General features: G+C 53.0%; 3 protein-coding genes and 1 long non-coding RNA gene across 6 annotated transcripts in view; 1 reads left to right on the plus strand and 3 right to left on the minus strand.

Annotated features, from left to right (window-relative positions):
* IDS (iduronate 2-sulfatase) overlaps window positions 1-1,343 on the minus strand; it is a 26,971-nt gene extending 25,628 nt beyond the window's left edge. Inside the window, exons 1-2 of the mRNA XM_074324180.2 lie at window positions 1,260-1,343; window positions 347-451 (exon numbers count right to left, since the gene is read on the minus strand). The gene's annotated coding sequence lies outside the window, so the exon portion shown is untranslated. The remainder of the gene's footprint in view (window positions 1-346; window positions 452-1,259) is intronic.
* LOC141569741 (uncharacterized) lies at window positions 1,103-6,349 on the plus strand. 3 transcript variants are annotated; one of them, XR_016020038.1, is made up of 5 exons: window positions 1,103-1,157; window positions 1,287-1,394; window positions 2,657-2,709; window positions 5,117-5,399; window positions 6,172-6,349. It is a non-coding gene; the product is annotated as an uncharacterized LOC141569741 (long non-coding RNA). The 3 variants fall into 3 exon arrangements; XR_016020039.1 differs by lacking the exon at window positions 1,287-1,394 and having other exon boundaries at window positions 1,109-1,157; XR_016020037.1 differs by lacking the exons at window positions 1,103-1,157; window positions 1,287-1,394 and adding an exon at window positions 1,403-1,522.
* Window positions 6,350-6,440: 91 nt separating this feature from the next.
* Window positions 6,441-8,556, minus strand: LOC109435085 (heat shock transcription factor, X-linked member 3-like). Its single transcript, XM_019712663.3, has 2 exons — window positions 7,887-8,556; window positions 6,441-7,586 (listed from the first exon to the last, which is right to left on the minus strand). Exons 1-2 carry the CDS (start codon window positions 8,379-8,381, stop codon window positions 7,005-7,007), a joined length of 1,077 nt encoding a protein of 358 aa, XP_019568222.2. The 5' UTR covers window positions 8,382-8,556; the 3' UTR covers window positions 6,441-7,004.
* A 7,325-nt stretch (window positions 8,557-15,881) lies between these two features.
* Window positions 15,882-16,865, minus strand: LOC141569544 (melanoma-associated antigen 10-like). The gene has a single exon (XM_074323220.2). The coding sequence runs from the start codon at window positions 16,863-16,865 to the stop codon at window positions 15,882-15,884; it is 984 nt and encodes a 327-aa protein (XP_074179321.2).
* Window positions 16,866-19,702: the final 2,837 nt, after the last annotated feature.

A 19,702-nucleotide genomic window follows, 5' to 3' on the forward strand; every position in this document is an offset into this window, starting at 1 on the left:
CAAGGTCCCCAGGTGTTTGGGCTTAAACAGGAGAGGATGCGGTGGGGTTTCCAGTCCAGGCTTGACGAGGCACGTGTGCAGTTCAATGTCATGTGGAGGACCCTCTGGAGGAGGAAAGACAGGGGCGTCCTGGCCAGTGCGGAATCTCAGGTAATACCACTGGCCCCCCAGACCATGAGGCCTGAACTCAGGGAGTAGCAGCAGGGACAGGAAGAGGAGCATTTATGGTGACCGGGCATTTCAGAGCCAGGGACACAGGGCTTGGTCATCAAGTGAAAGCGAGGAAGGTGAGGGCAAGGGGACACGAGGAGCAAAGTGTGCAGGCACTGAGAGGGTTGAGCCCTACCTGAGAGGTAGAAGAGAGGAAACAGCTCTGACAGGGAAGCTGGCTTTGTTTGGGACCTGTGAGCTCTGAGGGGCAGCAGGAAACAGCGGGGATTTTCCTCCTGGCCTGCACAAAAAAAAGGCAATCTGCTGGCAGTCCTGGGGGTGGTGGGGAGCTGGCAGGAAGGACAACTGGTCTGGGCATCCTGTCCTGAGGTGCAGGACTCAGCCTAGAGGTCCTGCCCTCTCTCCACATCTGTGTCCCCGGGGTCCATGCTGAGGGTCGGCTTAGGTCACTGAGGACACTGGGCCGCCACTTTGAGTCATGCTTATGGTGCAGTGCGGACTGGGCACCACATGTCACCGCAGTCTAAAGGGCACCGCCTGGCCTTGGCACTGCTCAGCCCTGGCCCACCTGCCATGGAGTTCCCAGGGCCCAAAGCTACCTGGAGGCTCCACCCCCGCTCAGCTCCTCCTCCTCAGCTTCCCCCCAGCTCCACCGTGTCCCCCCCCCCCCGCAGCTAAACCCAGCTGCATCCTCCTCCTCCCCAACTATCGCCCGGCTCTGCACTGCTCCTACCTAGCTCTGCCTCTGCAGCTCTTGCCTAGCTTCGCCTCCTCTTCCCGTAGCTCCCACTCGCCTGCTCTCCTACCCCACCTTTCTCACAGCCCCGCCCACAGCTCCTCCCAATCCCTCTCACAGCCCCGCCCACAGCTCCTCCCAATCCCTCTCACAGCCCCGCCTCCTCCTCCCGCGGCTCCTCCTCCCCCAGCTTTCGCACAGATCATTCCCCAGCTACTCGCCGAGCGCTTTCCCACAGATCAGCCCCCAGGTATTCTCCGCGAGCTCTGCCTCCTTCCTGCATGTCTATGCCCAGGCTCACCCCCCCCCCCCCGCCCCGCACCTTCCTCTCGCCACCCCGCCCCGCAGTTACTTTTCCTCCGTCCTGTGACTGTCACAGCCGCCAGTCTGGAGCCCTGGACCCAGCCGGGTCGTCCCGCGCGCCTCAGCGTCTGGCGAGTCCAAGAGCGTCTCCTAGCAACCGTGGCCAGCGTGCATATTAGCCTGTGTACGTCTGCGCGTGTGCTCGTCACTGCCTGGCTGCTTGCCGGCTATGGGCGTGTCTGCTGTGTGCGTGTCTGCGAAGGGCGTGCCTGCTGGGGGAGTGCTCAGTACCCGCGTGTGCGCTGCATATAGGTGGGTAGCACAGAATACCAGAGGGTTTCCTTCCTTTATGGCAGGCTGCGTTGCGTATGGGCATGCTGCATTGCGAACCGCTGGGTTGTGACTCATAAGTAACGGCGCACTGCGTTGCTTATGGGCGTGCTGAGTGCATATATACATGTGTACGTGCCTTTTGAAGGCACGCAAAAAAGGGGTCATATTTGAACACCATAGGCACCCGTCATCTGTCAGCAGTCCCAGGTCCCTGAAAAGAAAAGGCACAACCAGGAAGCAGGCTGAAAGCTCTGTAGTCTCTCTGCACCCTGCGTGGTCACTGAACCTGGGCATAGGAGGAGGTAGTTCTGGCGCTGTTGGAATCGCCAGGCCAAGGAGTGGCTGCAGCCCCGGTGGCTCAGCGCACCTGTAACTTGCATGGCGGTTGGGGTCCGGAGACTAGCCTCACCAGAAGGGAAGCAGGATGTGCGGTGCCGCTGCCGGCCTGCTAGGCCCTTCCGGGGGACAGTGATTGTGACCTGGGGTTTCCCAGACTGTGGGGCTGGGGTCGCTCTCAGGACGCCCCAGGACGCACTTTCTTGTCCCTTCGTCCCTTCACTTGCCGCCATCCTTGTGTGTGTGCCTGTGACCTGCCACTGCCCATGCAAACGCGAGTGTGCTGCTCCGCATGCACAGGTCCGCCCTCTCTCCTGCCCTCCCCACGGGACCCTTACGCTGCCCTGTGCTGGGCTCAGCTGGTTGCCCGTGGCACACCTCCCAGTGAGACCTACTCAGGATCACATTGAGAGGAACTGAATTGTAGGGTCCCCCAATCCATCCCATGTGACGATGTGAGGGGAGGTGACGTTTATCTCCTCTTGGACACGGGGTCTACTGGGCTAGAAGAACACGACCCACTTAAGGGAAATGATTTTCTGGGCTTGGGGCGGGACAATCACGTGGTCCCTAAGCAGGCAGGGGACCAGAGAGCCACTGGCGTGATTAGTAGAACCAAACCATGAGTGAGATGCCACACGTGTTTCCCATCAGTGGGAAGGTCCTGGGTCCTGGTGTTCTTCAGTCCCTGCTGAGTAGAGGTCTGACTGGTATGTTAGGCGACATTGCTGTCTTGTCCCTAATGACCTGTCATCATTGTTCCTCTTGTCTGTGCAGGTGAAGAAGCTGACCCAAGTGGAAGAGCAGTTGTTCCTCAGGCCGCATAGCAGGTACTCCGTGTGGTGAGGCAGGAGGGCACTTCCTGGTTTTACATACAGTGCCCTCAGTTCTCTCGGGGAATTCCATCCACACACTTCAGGTCTCCTTGTTGTGGTCGTGTGGCGCTGAAGACAAAAGGGCCAAGAACCTGGATGGTGGGAACCAGGCAAAGCTGCAGTGCAGTCATATACCCCAGTGGAAGAAATAGAAATAGCCAGGCTACAGGGGGCCATCCAGCCCCCCTCATAAAGAATCCAAACCCCAAAACGAGGGTGACCCTTTGCTCCCCCATCAGGTGGGCGAAGGTTAAGCTCAGTGATGCTGCTCAGGGCTGCCAAGCATGTGAGGAAATGCACCGTTGCCCGTGGTTGGTGAAGCAGACGTGGGTGAGCACCAGTGGCAGGGAGTTTGCTGACATGTATCAGCGTCGCAGGTGTGCGTGCATGTGACCCAGGCCTCCTTCTAACATATCTTCAGTCAGCGAGTGTTGGCGGTAATGTCCTTTATAGTGGCAGAGGTGCAAAGCAGTCCGTGACCCTTCATCCACAGGGGAAGTCAGAACATTAGGGGACAACTAGCAATGGGATACCATACGGTCAGCAAAAACTAGGATAGATGAAGATGGACAGACATGAAGGCAGGTCCTGGATGTGCTGTTAATGGCGAAACCGTTCTGCAGCCTGTGGAGATACGTGGGAAAGAGCTTACACCTCTGTAGTCGTTTGCTGAGGTGCTCATATCAAAGTGACACAGCCCTGGTGGCTGAAACAATAAACAGGTGTTGTCTCAGAGTTATGGAGGTTGGAAGTCCAAGATTGAGGTATTGGCAGAGGTTGTGTCTTCTGAGGGCTGAGAGAGAATCTGTTCCATCCCTATCCCCAAGCTTCTGGTGGTTTGCTGCCAAGTTTTGGCATCCCTTGGCTTGTAGGTCTCAGCCTTCATCTTCACATGGTGTTCTCCTCCATGCATGTCTCTCTAGGTTCCCCTTTATATTAGGACAGCAGTCATAGGACGAGCGTCCACCCCAATGAGCTCACTGTAGCTTGATGACCTATGGAAAGACCTTTTCATTAGGATAAGGTCGCGGGAGCAAGGTCCTTGAGAGAGCAAGAGGGGTGGGGCCCAGAGCACAGGGGAGGGCGGCTCAGCCTGAGAAAGGGAAGGAAGGTGGAGGAGCTGGGCGTAGGGATGGGCAGGATGGTGGGTTGGAAGGGAGTGAACAGCAGACTACGTTCATCTTCTCGGGCCTTGTCTTTGTGAGTGGGTGGGTTTCCATAAACACGGGGACATAGCTGAGGTGAGATTTACATCCTTGAAGATGGGAGGATGGAAAATAACCAGAGTGGGAGGACTCATGGCTGGAGTACAGAGTCCACGCCCCATGATGGTGACAATGACGTGATGGGTAGCCACCAGTTGTGACTGTCATGTTAGGGTCCAGGTACTCACAGCCACGTGAACTCTGAGGCTCTGCCAGCTGCTGTGACAGGATTGATATTCGGCCCCGGGGCCCTGCTCTTCCCACTTCACAGCTCTGTCCTCCAGCAAGGAGGAGGGCCTCCCAAGTGCAAGGAGAGAAGGCAAGGACGGGGTGATGCAGTCAGGGCCCCTATGGTCATGGGCCATCACATCATCCCTCGGTGCTGCCTTCTCAGGTGAAGAGTGGGGTGACAGTGGAGCTGTCCCTATGCAGTTATTTCATGATGGAATTCTCGCATCTCTGGATCATGCCCATCCCAGGCTCTAGCATGGAGGCAGTGCATACATACCAGTGCCAGTTGTCCTGCTCCCCTTATTCGTTTCTCTGGGCTCGGGTCGGGGCTGGGGGTATCTGCTGAGAGTGGCCAGCAGTGGTATGGGACGGGGATGGAGGAGGGTGGCACCCGAAGGGGCTGGGAGGAAACAAGAAGTTAGATCCCAAGGGTTTGTGCTCAAGAGCCCTGGGGGAGGTACCAGGGAGCTCAGGGACCCGCAGTGCCTTGAGGTGGCAGGGCCACGGAGCTGTGTTGGGGTGGTGGGGGAGGGAGAAGAAGCAAAGCCCAGGATGGTCCCTGTCTGTTGGGAGGGGCTAGAACCTGCCCACTGGGTATGAAGCCAAGGGGCCGTCCCTCCCTGCGTCCCTCCTCTGTGCTCCACCTGGGCTCAGTGACCTCCTTTGCAGACTGACCACACGCTGCGCTGGATGTCTTTCTCTAGCTGTCCCTACCCACGTCCTTGAGCTCCCCAAAGACTCCATCGGATGGATGAGGCATCCCAATGACCAGCCCCTTCCTTTGGGCCTGTCAGCCAACTACGTGGTGGTAGAAGAAGGAGCCAGCACCTCTGCCCCCCGCCATGCCAGTCCATGGGGTTTCAGGGCCGTGAGCTCAGAAGGCGCGTGCGTGATGCTTATTGGCATTGGTGCTTCTGTTTCCGCAGGCCGCCTGAGCCCCGCGCGTCTCTGGGAAGATGAAGTTCTGCTGCCTCTCCTTCCGGCAGCCTTACGCAGGTTTTGTCTTAAATGGGGTCAAGACCTTGGAGACGCGTTGGCGTCCCCTGCTGAGGAGCCACCGGCACTGTACCCTCGCCATCCACATTGCACACAGGGACTGGGAAGACGCCTCCTGGAGGGAGCTGCTGCTGGAGAGGCTGGGCAGGACCCCCGCTCAGATCCAGGCCTTGCTTCAGGAAGGGGAGAAGTATGGCCGTGGAGTGATAGCCGGCAAGTGACGATGCCCTGAGCTGCTCAGACACCTGCAAGGGACCCCCAAGGCCTTGCTCAGGAGTTTGCGGCTTGTTTGCTTTTGAACCTTTTGGGGTTGGGCTGTGGTGTCTTTAAGCAGCACAACTTCAAAGGGGCAGCAAGCCGCCCTGGGCTAGGGGGTGGTGATCCAAGTTTCCCCGACTTCTGGTGAATCCCTTGTCCACTCGGCCTCAGTTCCCGTTGATGACCTGAGAGGCAGCGAGAGGTCCATGTCTGCATGTGTGTGCGTGTGTGTGTGTGTACGTGTGACAGACAAAGAGAGGCTGCACAGCACTCAACAGGGGGCCCGCTGGCCTCCAGACTCAGGCTGCCGGCCTGACCGCACTCGGCGGTCCCACTCCCACTGCCCACCGCATCCCACCCCTCACTGGTTGAGGTCCCACATCAGCTCCTGTCACCTGATGGCCTGTGGGCTCCGCGCAGCAGCCGAGGCCCTTCTCACCTGTACCTGTGGCCGTCCGCAGTCTGGCCGGGACCTGCCCAGGACTAGGTGGGGTTGTTGAGGACAAGGCCCTCTTCTCTTCACTGCTCTGCCTCAGCCTCACCCAGAATTCCCGGAAGAGAGTTTGGCACGTTGGAAGTGCTCAGAGGGCCCCAGTTCACTCCATGTCCATTGGGTGATACCAGCTTAGTCTCTCGAGGTTGTCACTTTGAATAACCGTGTTCTCTCACAGTTGGGCCTTAGTTTACAGAAGGAAACACACCTGTATGCTTCTGTCTTGCTGCACAGGGCTCGTTGACGTTGGGGAAACTTTGCAGTGCCCAGAAAACTTAGCTCCAGATGAGGTCGTGGAACTGGAAAATCAAGCTGTACTGACCAACCTGAGGCCATGAAGCCATGTGGCAGACATGTCACACAGCTGCGTCATGACCAAAGAAAGGTTCTGAAATACAGCTCTGATGGAAAAGTGATGACCAGTGTTGTTTGTTTTGTGGACAGTCTTTTATTTGTTTGGGGTCAATTCTGGGCAAAGTGATTGGTGGTTATTAGCTATGGGGATGGTGGGCTCTCCCCCAAGGCGATGCTTGGAACCTCCCGTCTTCTGAGCCAGACTGTGGGGGTCGTACACCCCCTTGGCAGATGGGTTGGCCCTACTTTTAGGGGCCTCTCTGGAAGTCCCCTGGAACTTGGGCTAGAGTCGCTCATAGGGGTCCCATGAGGAAAGACACTCCTTTTTCCAGATGCATAAATAATATAGGGGGGTTCCCCCAAGGTCAGGAGCCAGGCTGTTCTGTGTCCTGAGCTGCAGGTGAGGCTCAGTGGACCAGGTGCCCCAGGGCTTGCCTAAGGGCATCCCAACCACCTCCTCAGCTGGGTTTGTGAAAATGCTGCTGCTTCAAAGGAAAGAGGACAATGGGGACCAAAGCCTGTGTTGGGCCAGGGTTTCTAGCCTCCTCGGTCACATCTGATGAGGTGTGTGTGGCATGGGAACAAAGAACAGACTCACAATTCTCATTGGATTGTTTATTTACTGACATGGAGTTTTGCTTTTCTTTATTAAAGCTGAAAATCATCCACGGTTACATAGTGGTGATTTGATCTGTCACCAGTGGCTTGTGAGCTTAGGGAATTGGACTGTCCTTGATATGCTCGCAGAGTACACGCTTGTAATCTGAGGCCCCCTCCTCCTCCTCGTCCTCCTCAGGGGCCTCCTGTGGGGCCTTGACTGAAAGGGCCGCCAGCAGGAAGGAATAACAGCTGTTATACAAAGACATCACCGAACTATGATCTGGCGGGGGGGTGGGCAGTTTCCCTGCACCATCCCTTTCGGCAGTAGCCCTGGGCACAAACATGACGTTGCTGGATGTGCCCTCTGCACTTGGGCCACCTGGCTCACTTGAGGAAGGGTCTTCCATGGCATGTCCAGCTATATTGCCCATAAACCAGGTATCAGGCAATATGAATGACCGGGTGCCACTGCGTCCCCGAGCATTTGTGCCTTCTTTCTGGGCCCTTTTGTCAGCTTCGTTGGTGCATTTCTTGAGTTGGATTCTTTGGGAGCGTCGTGTAGGGGTTACCTCCTTCTTTCTCTTTGGAATTGTTACGCTCGTCCCTGGGCAAGTAATAATCATCAGATTACATTTTCTCTTGATGTTCTCGACGAGCAGAGGCTTCTGTCTCTGAAAGTTGCAGTGGCGGTAGATCTGAAACAAAATTAATCATGTTAGTCATTCTGGGAGAAAATACATCTATTTGACATTAATTGGCCCCTCAGGGTCTTAAGTCATCTCATCAGGTTATCTCTAAGGGGGTTATAGTTTCATATGAAAACCTATACTTTCTCATCTTTTGGTAAATATTGTCTCAGGTGAAAAAGAGTTATCCTTGGAAATGAAACCCTTTCAGGATAGCATTCTTGTTGGATAGCGTTGTTCTCTGTTTCCCGTACTAAGAACCCGTTCGGGTAACAGAGAACATGAGCAATGGGAGGAGTTCTACTTTACCATCATTGTCCTGTTCCCTGGAGAGCAAACCGAAGGGTCATTTGGGCGTATTTTGCTGAATCCATAGAGGTTCAGCAGGCGGATGAAGCTCTTCAAGCTGTCTGTTTCAAAGATTCTTTCTGCGCCCTTCCGGCTAAGAACCTCCGTCTGGAAGAGATCTTTCTCGATAACCACGGCGTCTCCATCGTCATTCCAGCACACAGATGTGAAGGTGTCGTCTTCCACTATCATCCAGAGCTTTTTGGGGAAGGAGAGCCCAAGAATGGCCCTGTTTCCTTCCACACTGGCAGCACCTTGGTTTGGGTCCTGCGGTTGTGGGCTGTCTTGGGGGCCTGGACCTTGGCTCACAGAGTTTTCACCATGGGTCCCCAGAATCTCCCTGGGATCCACATTTGGATCCAGTGATGAGACAGATGGGACACCTGTTGCTGGCTCTCCTTCCCCTGATGGGGCCAGCATGGCTTCTTCTGTCTCATAGGCACTTGGACTAGCCATGGAGCCAGTCTAGATCAGGAGCTTTTGCCACCTGGGATACTCGGTCACAAATGCCTTTGGTCACAGCAAGGATGCCCAGTAAATATGTTCCCAAAATTCTATTGACTCGGTCGTGGGGCAACCAGCTGCTTAAGTCACAGTCCACTTTCTTTGTCACATAATGTCATAAAGGCTGGTCTGGAGAGGGGGCCCTGGCCAAGTGTGGGGGAGGACATGGGGGCAGGACCCCAGCTTCTCTCTTTTCCAAAAGTACTGCAAAGCAGGGTTCAGGCTCAGGTACTACTATCTGCTGCCAGGCACGTGGATTCGTGTTGCTAGGCAGTGGATGGCTTCAGAAGCCATGATCCTTTCCTCCACCCCCACTCCTACAGATGGGGGAGGCCTGTTGCCGGTCTCTCCAATTGCTCAAGGGCCAGGCCCTGGTTAGCCCTAGCTTGGCTACCACCAAGACTGCCTGGGTCAGAGGGGCCCCCGGGGAACTGTACTTCCCAGAAGGTGGTGGTTGACCCAGTCTCAGTTGGTTGCCCCCTCTCTCATTCCCCCCTCTTCCTGCTTTGGTCTCTTCTGCCTCCTCCAGCTGGGTGGTCAGTCTTGCTCAGAGGGGCCCAAACAAAACTTCCTGTTTTCTTGCCCCCAGGGAAGTTGTCCCCCTGGTCAACTGGTCAAGTTGTCCCCAGGGCAGGGCTATGCTCCAACACGGTAGAAGCACTCCTCTGGTTCATCAAACTCAGTGTTACCCCCAAACACCTCAGACATGGTATGAACCACAGCAACAGCATGCCAGTGGACAGCGCCACCTTGCGCTGCAGGGGGGGGTCCCCTCTTGAGCTGTGCTTGCCCCCAAATCTCATCCCTCTCCAGATCACAACAGGATTGGCTTTGGTTCGGTGTCTTCCTCATAGGATCTCTTCTCTTTACCCAAGGTGGGCTCATTTTGGGACACCGGTGTTTGCCCTTCTCAAATCACCACCCCCCCCCCAGGCCCTGAGGTTCAGCCTCCCTAGGAGCCTCCTCTAGGCCCCATTTCCTTTCCTCACTGAGGTGGTTTGGCTTTTGCTCTCCCAGATTTCTGGCCTCCCACTTCCAAATTGGATCTCCTTTGGTACTTCCCCTTTTAATGACTGGCCTACATTCAGCTCTGTTGAAACAAAGCATTTTACTGACACTCTAATGCCTGCCCTGTTCTTGCCCAAAGGCCACCCCCAGCCCCCAACTGCAGGGACAGGCAGCAGAGGAGAAACTTACCTATCTGTTGATGTCTCATTTTGTACTTGTCCAAAGCTAAGGTGACCCTTGAAAGTGAATCCTTGGAGGCTAAGAATGGCACCGGGCCATTGGGTGAAAAGGGCTTTTCCACAGGGGCCACGTGCCATCGTCATTAACAGCCAGTCCCCACCCCCCTCTTTGTGGGCCCAGAGACCTGATCTCTAGGGATTTCTTCTAGTTTCTACAGTACCTGCCAAATCACCTCTCGGGACATCCCCGTCCCCCACCCCCAGTAGAGTTGTGGCAGTAAAGTCAGTCTCAAACACTCTCTGTCTGGAGTAAACTCTTTGTATTAGAGACAGAACAAGTCTCCAGATGAGTTTTGGGTGGGACTAGTCGGGTTGGTGGCAGTTGGCGGCAAAGACTAACTGATTGCCTGTTTCCTCATGTCAGTCCTTGTTCTCACTCCTGCATTCATGGAGCCATCCAAGAAAGGCACTGCCTTTTGCTGCCCCTCACTGGAGAACCGGTCAGGAGGACAGAGTTATGGAAACTCATTTTGAAACATGTAGAAAATTCAGAATTTTGTCCTGACCACTTCCTGAACTTGACCTGTCTTTCTGGCTCACTTTTTGACAATGAGTGTGAAAATGCTTTTGTCCCTCTTGCATATATCCCATCTAGACCAAAGGGACTGGGGGAGAAGAGGACGTGATGGAAACAATGTAAAGTTTTCTTACTGAAGGGGACCTGCTGATTGTGTCAGGATGGAGAAAAACCTCAACCCGACACCTGGGGAGGGCAGAGGAAAGACTATATGATGTAGGTTTACCAGAACAGCTCCTGGCAGCTTAGCGCTCCTCCTGAGGGAAAGGCGCCATGTTGCCTTTGCAAGAGCTGGGATCCCAATGGACCACTGAGCCTGGGAGCACACCTGACAGAGCTGATGAGGACGCAGCTGGGTGCATGCAGCTCTGGCACTTTCCAGGACAAACACCTGCACAGGTCACCCCCACTGGGCATGGACAGCCTAAACTGTTTGGAACTGACCGCCTTCACCACACTCCCTGCCTCCCAGGGACCCCCTTCTCGTCCTCTATCTGGAAGTGGGGACTTCAGTGTCCCCCACTATCCTGTACTTCCCTCCCGTGGGTCCAACTCCCTGGCCAAGTGGCAGAAGCACAAGAGAAGTAACAGGAGGCATTCCGCTCACACGATTCTTTCAAGTTTTCTTTCTTTTTGATTTCCCACAGTTTGAAAATGCCTAACCCAGGTTTTTTGTTTGTTTTTTTGTTGTTGTTTGTTTGTGTGTTTCTTTTACTTATCCTACTTGGTGTTTTCTGAGCTTCCTGAATCTGCGGTTTCATTTCTGTTGTTGATTTGGAAAAAATTCTCAGCCATTATCACTTTAAATAGTTCTGTGTATTTTTTCTCTTCCCTTCTTTTCTCATCTCCCACTTAGGCCTATGTTGCATCTTTTGGACTTGTCCGGCATTTCTCAGATATGTTCTTCCATCTTTTCATTCTTTTTTCCCCTTGCGTTTTAGTTTTGGAAGTTTTTGTTGACATTTCTTCAAGTCCGTTCATTCTGTCCCCACGTGTCCAGTCTGTTGATGAGCCCATCAAAGGCGCGCTTTATTTCTGTTATAGTGTGTTTTTAAATTAAAAGGTAACATATGTTATCTATTTTCAGTATCGCGGTAAAATACACACCACATAAAATTTGCTGTCATAACTGTTTCTAAATGTACAGTTCATTGGTATTAAGTACATTCTAATTGTTGTCCAAACATCACCACCATCCACCTCTGGAATTCTTTTCAACTTGCAAAACTGAAACTCTATACCTGTTGAACCGTCACTCCTCACTGATCCTTTAGCTCAACTCTGGCACCTACCTTTCTACTTTGTGGCTCTATGAATTTGACTACTCTGAGTACCTCATATGAAGGGACTCATACAGCATTTGTCTTTTTGTGTCTGGCTTCTTTTCCTTAGCATGACGTCCTCAAGGCTCATCGGTGTTATAGCACATGGCAGAATATCCTTGCTTTTAAAGGCTGAATGATATTTCATTAGATCACATTTTGTTTACCCATTCATCTGTTGGTAGATGCTTGGTTAGCTCTCACATTTTAGCTAAACAATACTGCTATGAACATGGCTGTACAGATACCACTGAGACCCAGGTTTCCTTTCTTTGGGGTATATACTCAGAAGCAGGGTTGCTGGATAATACGCCAATTGTTTTTAGTTTTTCTTCAGGAGCCACCATACTATTTTCAACAGCGGCTATATCATTTTACATTCCCACCAACCATGCACAAAGGTTCTAATTTCTCCACATCTTTGTCAACACTTGAGATTTTCTATATTTTTTTATGGTAGCCATCCTAAGGGGATGAGGTAACATCTCATTGTGGTTTCAATTTACATTTCCCTAATGATTAGTGATGTTGAGCATCTTTTCATGTGCTTATTGGCCATGTGTATGTTTTCTTTGGAGAAATGTCTGTTCAATTCCTTTGCTCTTTTTGAATAGGGCTGTTTGCCTGTCTTGCAGAAGTGAGGTAGGTCTATAAGTGCTGTCATGGGAATGTCCGGCATCCATCTCATTAAGTGGCAAAGGCATATGACTGATCAATATGTACATCGTGGATAATGCCACACATGTGTATTTCATACCACATCTGTGTATGAAAACTCCTAGAATAAGTTTAGCAATCATATACAGCAACATTTGTGGTGCCCTCTGAGGAGGGGGCTGAGTTGGGGAGGAATTTTGTAAAGTGAGAAATTGTGATTAATCTGTATTTTTAGAGCTTTTTTTTTTTTGCAACAAGAATGTATGCACTGTATGGAATACACACTATATGCAATATATTGTAATCTTTATATTAAATATTTATGTAAACCTAATAACAGAAATAGTAGAATAGAATAAATTCTGATGCGGTTTGTCAGGGGCCCTCTGCTGCAGGTGACCCAGGGGTCCAGGCTGCTTCCATCTTGTGGTTCCCCCATCTCAACACACAGTTGCTATGCTTGCTGGTGAACCGAGGCAGAGAGCATTGAACTGGCCTACTGGCTCTCATATGCTTGCTCTGCTCTTGTCTCAGTAGCAATGGGTCATCACATGGCCCTTCAACTCCAAGTGGACTGGTAACGTAGTGTCCCCTATGTCCAGGAACGAGAGCAAGACAAGATACGGACGGGCAGTGAAGTCTGTCCCTGCCACACACCGTCACATTGTAGGAGCTCAACACAAAGCAACCGTTATCATTTTCATTGCTCGGAGGAGTTCCTCTGGTCAGATGTGCCTGGAAATTCTCTGAATGTTTAAGTGCCTGCTACGTGACCGATGCCTTCAAATACAGAACTCCATCTCATTGTAAGAGGATCAGGGAAATCTCAGCCAGGAGGCTTCGCCTTCTCCACTCAATGGCACCTTCCTGCCCTTCCCTTTGCTCTAATGTCAGTAGGCTAAGAATTTTCTCCTTCCTTTGGTTGCATGGGTCAAATTGTAACCTGTGAGTCTCTGCTACTGTCCATGTGACTGAACTTGAACACGTGCACGTGTGCCATCAGGCTCACTGAAAGTCAGGACTTTCCTGTGGGGCAGATACCAGAGAGGACACAGGTGGAGGATGCCTAAATTCTTTTTCTTTTAAGTTTGACCTCACATGTTCACCAAGGAACCATTTCGCATCTCTTAACAGCATTCCAGGTTTGTTTGTTTTTCAGAGGAATTTGGTTTTACTCAATGTTTGCTCCTCATCTAACATTTATGATGAGGCGTTAATTTCTGACCACCTAAATAAGCTCTTTCCTCTGGGTATGTGTTCAACTCCAAGCTTCAAATAAGAAGCCCATTGAAGTCCTACTGCAAACACCAGGGTGGCTTCAAAAGTCCTGTGTGTAAGTCAGGGTTATGTCTCAAGGCCCAGCAGATGACAGGCATAATCAGACTCCACTCCCAGCCCCCTGGGAAAACAGAGTGTGGTGAAGACTCCCAGGGAGGGATGACCAGGTATCTAAAGAGGCTGGTCCAACGTCACACTTTCCACTCAGAGGCTGTGCTTGTCACACCGGATCCACGGTGAGCGACGGGAGAGCAGGGGACTTGTGCAGGAAATAGGACACACTTGTGCAGGAAATAGCTCTCTGTCGGGATGAGGGCAGCAGATTCTGTGCAGGTCAACAGGCCGGGTTCAGGAGGTGGACAGGAAGGCACACAGAGGAAGCCCAGGGGAAGGGTGCTGGCATGGGGGAAAGTGCTGGCACTGGGCAGAAATGCCGGCACCTGGCACAGTTAGCCCTCAACAAACCTCACACATCCCCAACTTGTGTTTGATCCTCATTGTCACCTTCCTTCCTTAGGCCTGCTTTTACTACCTGGGCCACAGGGTCCTACTGTGTCGTCTGAGAGAAGTCATGCATAGTACTGAGAAAAGAAATGAACCGTGAGATAGGTCTGCTACAGGCGGCAGAACATAGACTCTAGATGAATTCAGGCCAGGGGTCCGTCTCCGTCCTGGCACTTACTAGTCACGTAATCTGGAGAAAATTACCAGGCCTGTGAGCGTCAGGTTCTTCATCTGTGAAGTAAGTGGGTCTGATGAGCCCTGTCCTGTAGGACTGCAGGAGAGTATGGAGTTTGTAAAGCGACTCGCACAGTGCCTGGTGTACGTTGCAACTTTGGTGAGTGGCAGTGATGTCTAGTATTATATCACTCCCAAGCCCTACTGCTCTCTCCTCTGGAAAATTTGGTTTTTGTTTGTTTGTTTCTCAGATCTCAGAGATTATGCAATGCTAATTTATTCAGAACATTAAATTAGCCAAAAATACTGCTTCACAAATAAAACTCAGGACAATTTCCCTCCTAGAGGACCTATTATTTAATTTGAGTGTAGGGGAGTCTTTCCCAGGAGGATACAACTCAAAGCTCCTAGAATTTGAGTCAAAGACCACCCTTTTCCCTCCCGCCCAGCTGCTCTTACCTCCAAAGCACCATTGTCATTCATTCACCCTCACCAACATCTAGCCCTTGCTTAGAGTTGTACAAATTACACACAAGATAATGTAATTAAAATATCCTCTTTAATGCGCTGTGGCTGGTGTTCCATGGCCGGGGAAAGAGTGTCAGTCTAGAGGCTTCTCGGCATCACTTCAAAGGGACATGACTGAGTTTCTGCAGAAATCCTTGCAGGTGATGGGTGTGAAACATCTAGTTTGTACCCTGTATTCACTGCACTGGAACAAGCGTGTGGGACCCGTTCCCTATCTGCCCCGGGTGAGGATTGCTCTCTGGTTTATCCACTATCCCCCAAATAACTGCTATGTGCAGTTTTCCTTCCCAGGTTTTCCTCTCACGTACAAGACACACCATCTGCCCACCCTGACCGCTGCCACCACAAGCTTCATCACAATCATCTCCCACACAGGGAACCAGTTTCCCAAAGCCCCAAACGGCCTGAGTTAAGGCCTTTTACACTTGCGTGCTCTCCCCTGGAGCCCCACCGCCTCTCCCCTTCTTTCACTTGTTCTCTAGGACTGAGGGGACCCCTCACCACCTTCCCCATAGGACTGGGGCTCCCACCCTATCATTCAAGGGTGGGTGTGTCCTGCTGATCCTAGTGTCCCCGCTACTAACACAGGGCCTTCCAGAGGACAGAGGCTCTAGAAATGAGCCAGTGAGCGGGAGTTGTCCTTATTCAGATGAATTGTCTCTAATTTTCGTGGATGTACCAAGCACATCAAGGTATAAATAGATAATTTATTTCACAGAAAGACTGAGAAGAAATAACAAGCAGAACTAACAGCGTTTTACTTTTATTTCTCTATTTCTTGACCCACCGACTGTACTGCTAAGGTCTTTCACATTTCCAAGGAAATCCTGCTCCAATGCCATGGGATCTAGTTCGGGATCACAAACTGGGATGGAAGGGGTGCCAATTTGTGTTACACAATAGCACAACTCTTACTCTTCAACTCCTTAGTACAAATACATGTATGATCAAAATTATTAACAGACATAGATGTTGAAGCTTATTAAACCTTCTATTAAAAGGAACAACATTTGAAAAAATCACTAAAGGAAAATAGATCAATTTCTAAATCATCACAGGAGCCCAAAAACGTTACACACATGTTCCCCAACTTGCCCTGGCCCTCACTACCTAGAACGCTGAGGGCTCTCTACTCAAACACAGAATGAAGACTGGACCTCACTTTGAGCCCAGCAGGAGAAGCTACTGGGCCTGGGCCTGAACTGTGCCTGGATGCACGTGTGGCTCAGGCCCTCTCTTCCTCGTCACTCTCACCCTCTTCAGACTGGAATGGGATGGGCCTGGTATCCATGCTACTGACCCTGAACAAAAACTGAAGGACTTTCAACTTAGTGGTTTCAGCGTGGGCCCTGGGACCCCACAGGAACTCGTAACGAGCAGGCTCAGTGTTGGCCACCTGCCGATACTCCACATACTGTTCCTGCACCCAAACCTTGGTGATGAGCTCCTTGGGCTCCCCATAGATGGAATGCTCCACCCCGTCATGCAGCCCCATATCATTCAGCGCCTCCCACACTTTCTCCTCAGGGATGCTGTCGCCCGCCATGAGAATCACAAAGAGGAGCATGACCAGGAGGCCGTTCTTGGGCATGTGGCGCCCATCGTGCCCCATCCCATCATAGGTGAGGCCCAGCGAGTTGACCAGGACATAGGAGTGGTCGCTGGGGTCCACTTCCTTCACATCAATGCCAAAGACCCTCTGCAGGCACAGCGAAGCTTGGCGGAGGATCTCAGCGAAGTGGTCCTCGTGCTCTCTGATGACGCTGCTCAGCATTTCCGCCTTTGTGGTCGGCTCCTCTGCACGGCACTTCTGGAGCAGGAACCGCACCAACTCGGACATCTTCAAGTGCACTGCCTGTTTGACAGAGGACTCGGCATCTTCCAGGTCCTCCGTGCTGCTTTGCTGCTCCTCATCTTGGCTGCTGGAGCCTGCTCCCTGGATTTCGCTCAATGGAGGGGCTCCCATGGCCTCGGGAGAGGGATAGGCGCCTGGTGGTCTCTGAGGAAGACTAGGAACCACAGCAGCAGCCACCTCCTCTGGACTGTCTGGGAACACAACAGAGGGGGAAGAAGATGAGGAGGACGCAACTGATAGGACATCGTCTTCCATAGCCCAGAACACCTCCGCCTCCAACAGGTTCTGGCACTGTCTTGGCTCCTGATGGCCTCCCCCCAGCTTGCGGAGCTCATTCATCTGATGGTGAGGCATGATGACTCCTGTCAGGAGGCAACAAGAGTGTGGTGATGGGGACCTACACCTGGGGGGGAGGGAGTGTGAGCGGCCTCCGCTGAGAAACGCTCTAGGCCGCTCTGACCAAGGCAAATTACAAGGGCTCCTCTTTAGGGGTGCTCTCAGGCCTCACAGGGGTCCCTCCTTTGGGGTGTCCTCTCCTCTAAGAACCTGAAGGAGCAGGACAGATGGTACCTCAGGGTGCAGCTGGCACAGCCAGGGCTCTAGGGCTGACAGGATGGTGGGTATATTTAGGCGTTGTGGGGTCCCTTTTTCTGGGGTCAGGGAGCCACTGGGTAAATTCTCAGGGTGGACACCTCACCTTAGCTCCTAGCACTGTCTGGTCTTTCTCTGCTCTGTGACCGGAGGACATGGACCAATCTGGAAATGAGGGGCTCAGGCTAACAGAACGTCTGGGAATTTCCAGGGCTGACAGACAGAGCAGGCAGATTTCTGTGGGGACCCCTCTTTGTTCTGGGGATTCGAGTAAGCTCACGCCTCCCACACCATCCTCACCTTGATTCTTGGCAGGATCTGGGACTCCTCCCACTGTAGACAAGATGTGGCCCCCGGGATGACCTGACGTCGTCCGTTCAGACCAAGGTCCTCACCTTCCAGAGACCTCAGAGACAAAATGAGAAAGAACCCCATAAGCTCCACCCCCCCGGACTGGGTTCCCCCAACAACTAACAGTGGGGCTTGGGCTCGTCCATTCTGGAGTACGGATGTCCATATTCTGTCCTCCAGATATGGGCCTTTATTCCTGGCTAGGGTAGGTCACCCTGCTGACCTGATTTCACCCTGAGTGACTGTCCTTAATGAGAACCCCTGATAACAAGTATGTGGCAGAAGGGAGAGCAGGTCATACCCCTGCCTGCGCCCCGAGGATGAGAACGGGGCTCCCACATGCGGAGTGGCTTCTTTTCTCAGGGAAAACGAAGATGCAGTTCTCTCCAAGGGTTCAGATGCTTCCAACCATGGCAAAATCTCAATTCCTCTTTTAATGATCTGAACTCGTCCCTTTTGACCAAGGCCCTCACCTTCCTGAAGGCGCCGGGACAAAAGTGAGGGGATCCACCTATGTAAACCCATGTCAGGGGTCTCAAAGTACTGAAAGCAGCACACAGCGTGTTTCAGTGGGGTCCCCATTGTCTGGGGTGGTGGTACACTCGGTCCTCCCCAACTTCCATGTTACTCTGGAGGGCCTGGGCCCTTTTCCTTCTGCTGCCCTGAGAGGCATAGTGGAGAGTAAGGCCACCATGTCGCTGAGACCCCCACACAGGGAGGAAGTGGGGGAGGAGTCCCCTCCCGACCTCCTGCCAGGCCTCCCCTGGATACCTGCAGGGGTTTCTGATGTCTGTGGGGGGAGCCTTCCTGCCTAGGGTGGAACCCCCTCAGTCCTCCCTCAGGGTCCTCACCTTTAAGTCTGTAGGGCCTTGGACTCCTTTCCCCCCTCTGCTGAACGGAGCTGCACCCCTCAGACAAAGCCCTCATTTCTGTAAGCACTCCACTGTGGACGTTAGGACGCACCGCATCTTGCTCCCATGCCCCAGGAACCCAGCTGTGCCCACAGGCCATGAGCTAGCTGGTCCGTGTTGTTACCATGGTGGGAGGTGACCTCAGGCCTGCCTCAAGGCCACATTTCCATTACTGGCAAGGCCTGGGCCCTTCCACTTGTTGCCTGGCATCCGGCCCTGTCAGGTCAATGCCCTCAGGTTGCTGAGCCACCCCTCAGGCAGAAGAGCAGAAACACCCCAAATCCACAGCCCTGCCGTGAGACTTCCCTGTGTGGATGACAGGGTGAGTCACCTTTAATTTGTGCGAAGGGGCTGCATAATCCCAGTTCGGGTCCTCCTCTTGCCTCCTGGCAGAGCCTTGGTGGGGGGGGGTCCGTTCCTCTGCCTGCCTAGAGCCTGACCGCTAAGCCCTCTGGTACCAGAGTCCTCCAGTCCTCCCTCAGTGTCCTTGCCTCGGATGCAGACGGACCGGGGATCCTTCCCTCTGCTGCCTGAGGCCTTGCTCCTTATACCGAAGCCCCAGAGTGTCTCAGACCCTGATGCAGAAATCGGGAAACGCCACGTGAGGAAATTCCCCCCCACACATACCCGCTGTAAGGCCCACCAGAATCGCTTCTGTTATGGGGGCCAGGGTCACTCAGTCTCCCTTAGGGTGCTGTCCTTGACTCCTGGCAGGTCCTGGGCCCTCCCTCTGCCTGACCGAGGTTGATCCCCTCAGGCCTTATCCTTGACTCCTGAGTTGTCTGAGGTGCGGGAAGCTGGCGGGGGATGGTGGAAATACTCAACAACACAACCCAACCCTGGCGACTCTGAGTGCTGACAGCAGGGCAAACCTGGATTCTGTGGGGCCCCTCAGTCTCCCCCCAGGGTCATACTTTCAATCTCTGTTGGAAGGGACTTGAGTCTGTGCCCCCAGAAGAAGGCTGTGAGTCCCCGAGTTTCCTGAGGAGGTGGGGCTTGGGGTAGGGGTGCTCAGCCCCACAGCCCTACCCAGAGTCCACCAGAGCTAACAGTAGCGCCCTCAGGTGGATTCCGCAAAGCCCTCTTTGCTGGAGTGTAAGGAAGCCTCAGTCCTCACAACCCTCGCAGAGAAAGCTGCAGTCCCAGGGTCGATGCTATAGGGGGCGCTGCAGCTGCCACACGCTTGGGGGAGGGTCAGAGAAGAAGCTTCTCTTCCCTGCCTGTCTCTTCCCCAGCCCAACTGAGAATTGGAGACAATGTGTTCTAAAGGTTTACTTTTCACTGAAGACACTGAGCAGCAGCAAGGATTTGGTGACGCCCTACAGCTTTGCAGTTCTC

Source organism: Rhinolophus sinicus, chromosome 18 (genome assembly GCF_057876585.1).
Source record: "Rhinolophus sinicus isolate RSI-liver-muscle chromosome 18, RSI-T2T, whole genome shotgun sequence".
Classification (NCBI taxonomy): Eukaryota; Metazoa; Chordata; class Mammalia; order Chiroptera; family Rhinolophidae; genus Rhinolophus; species Rhinolophus sinicus.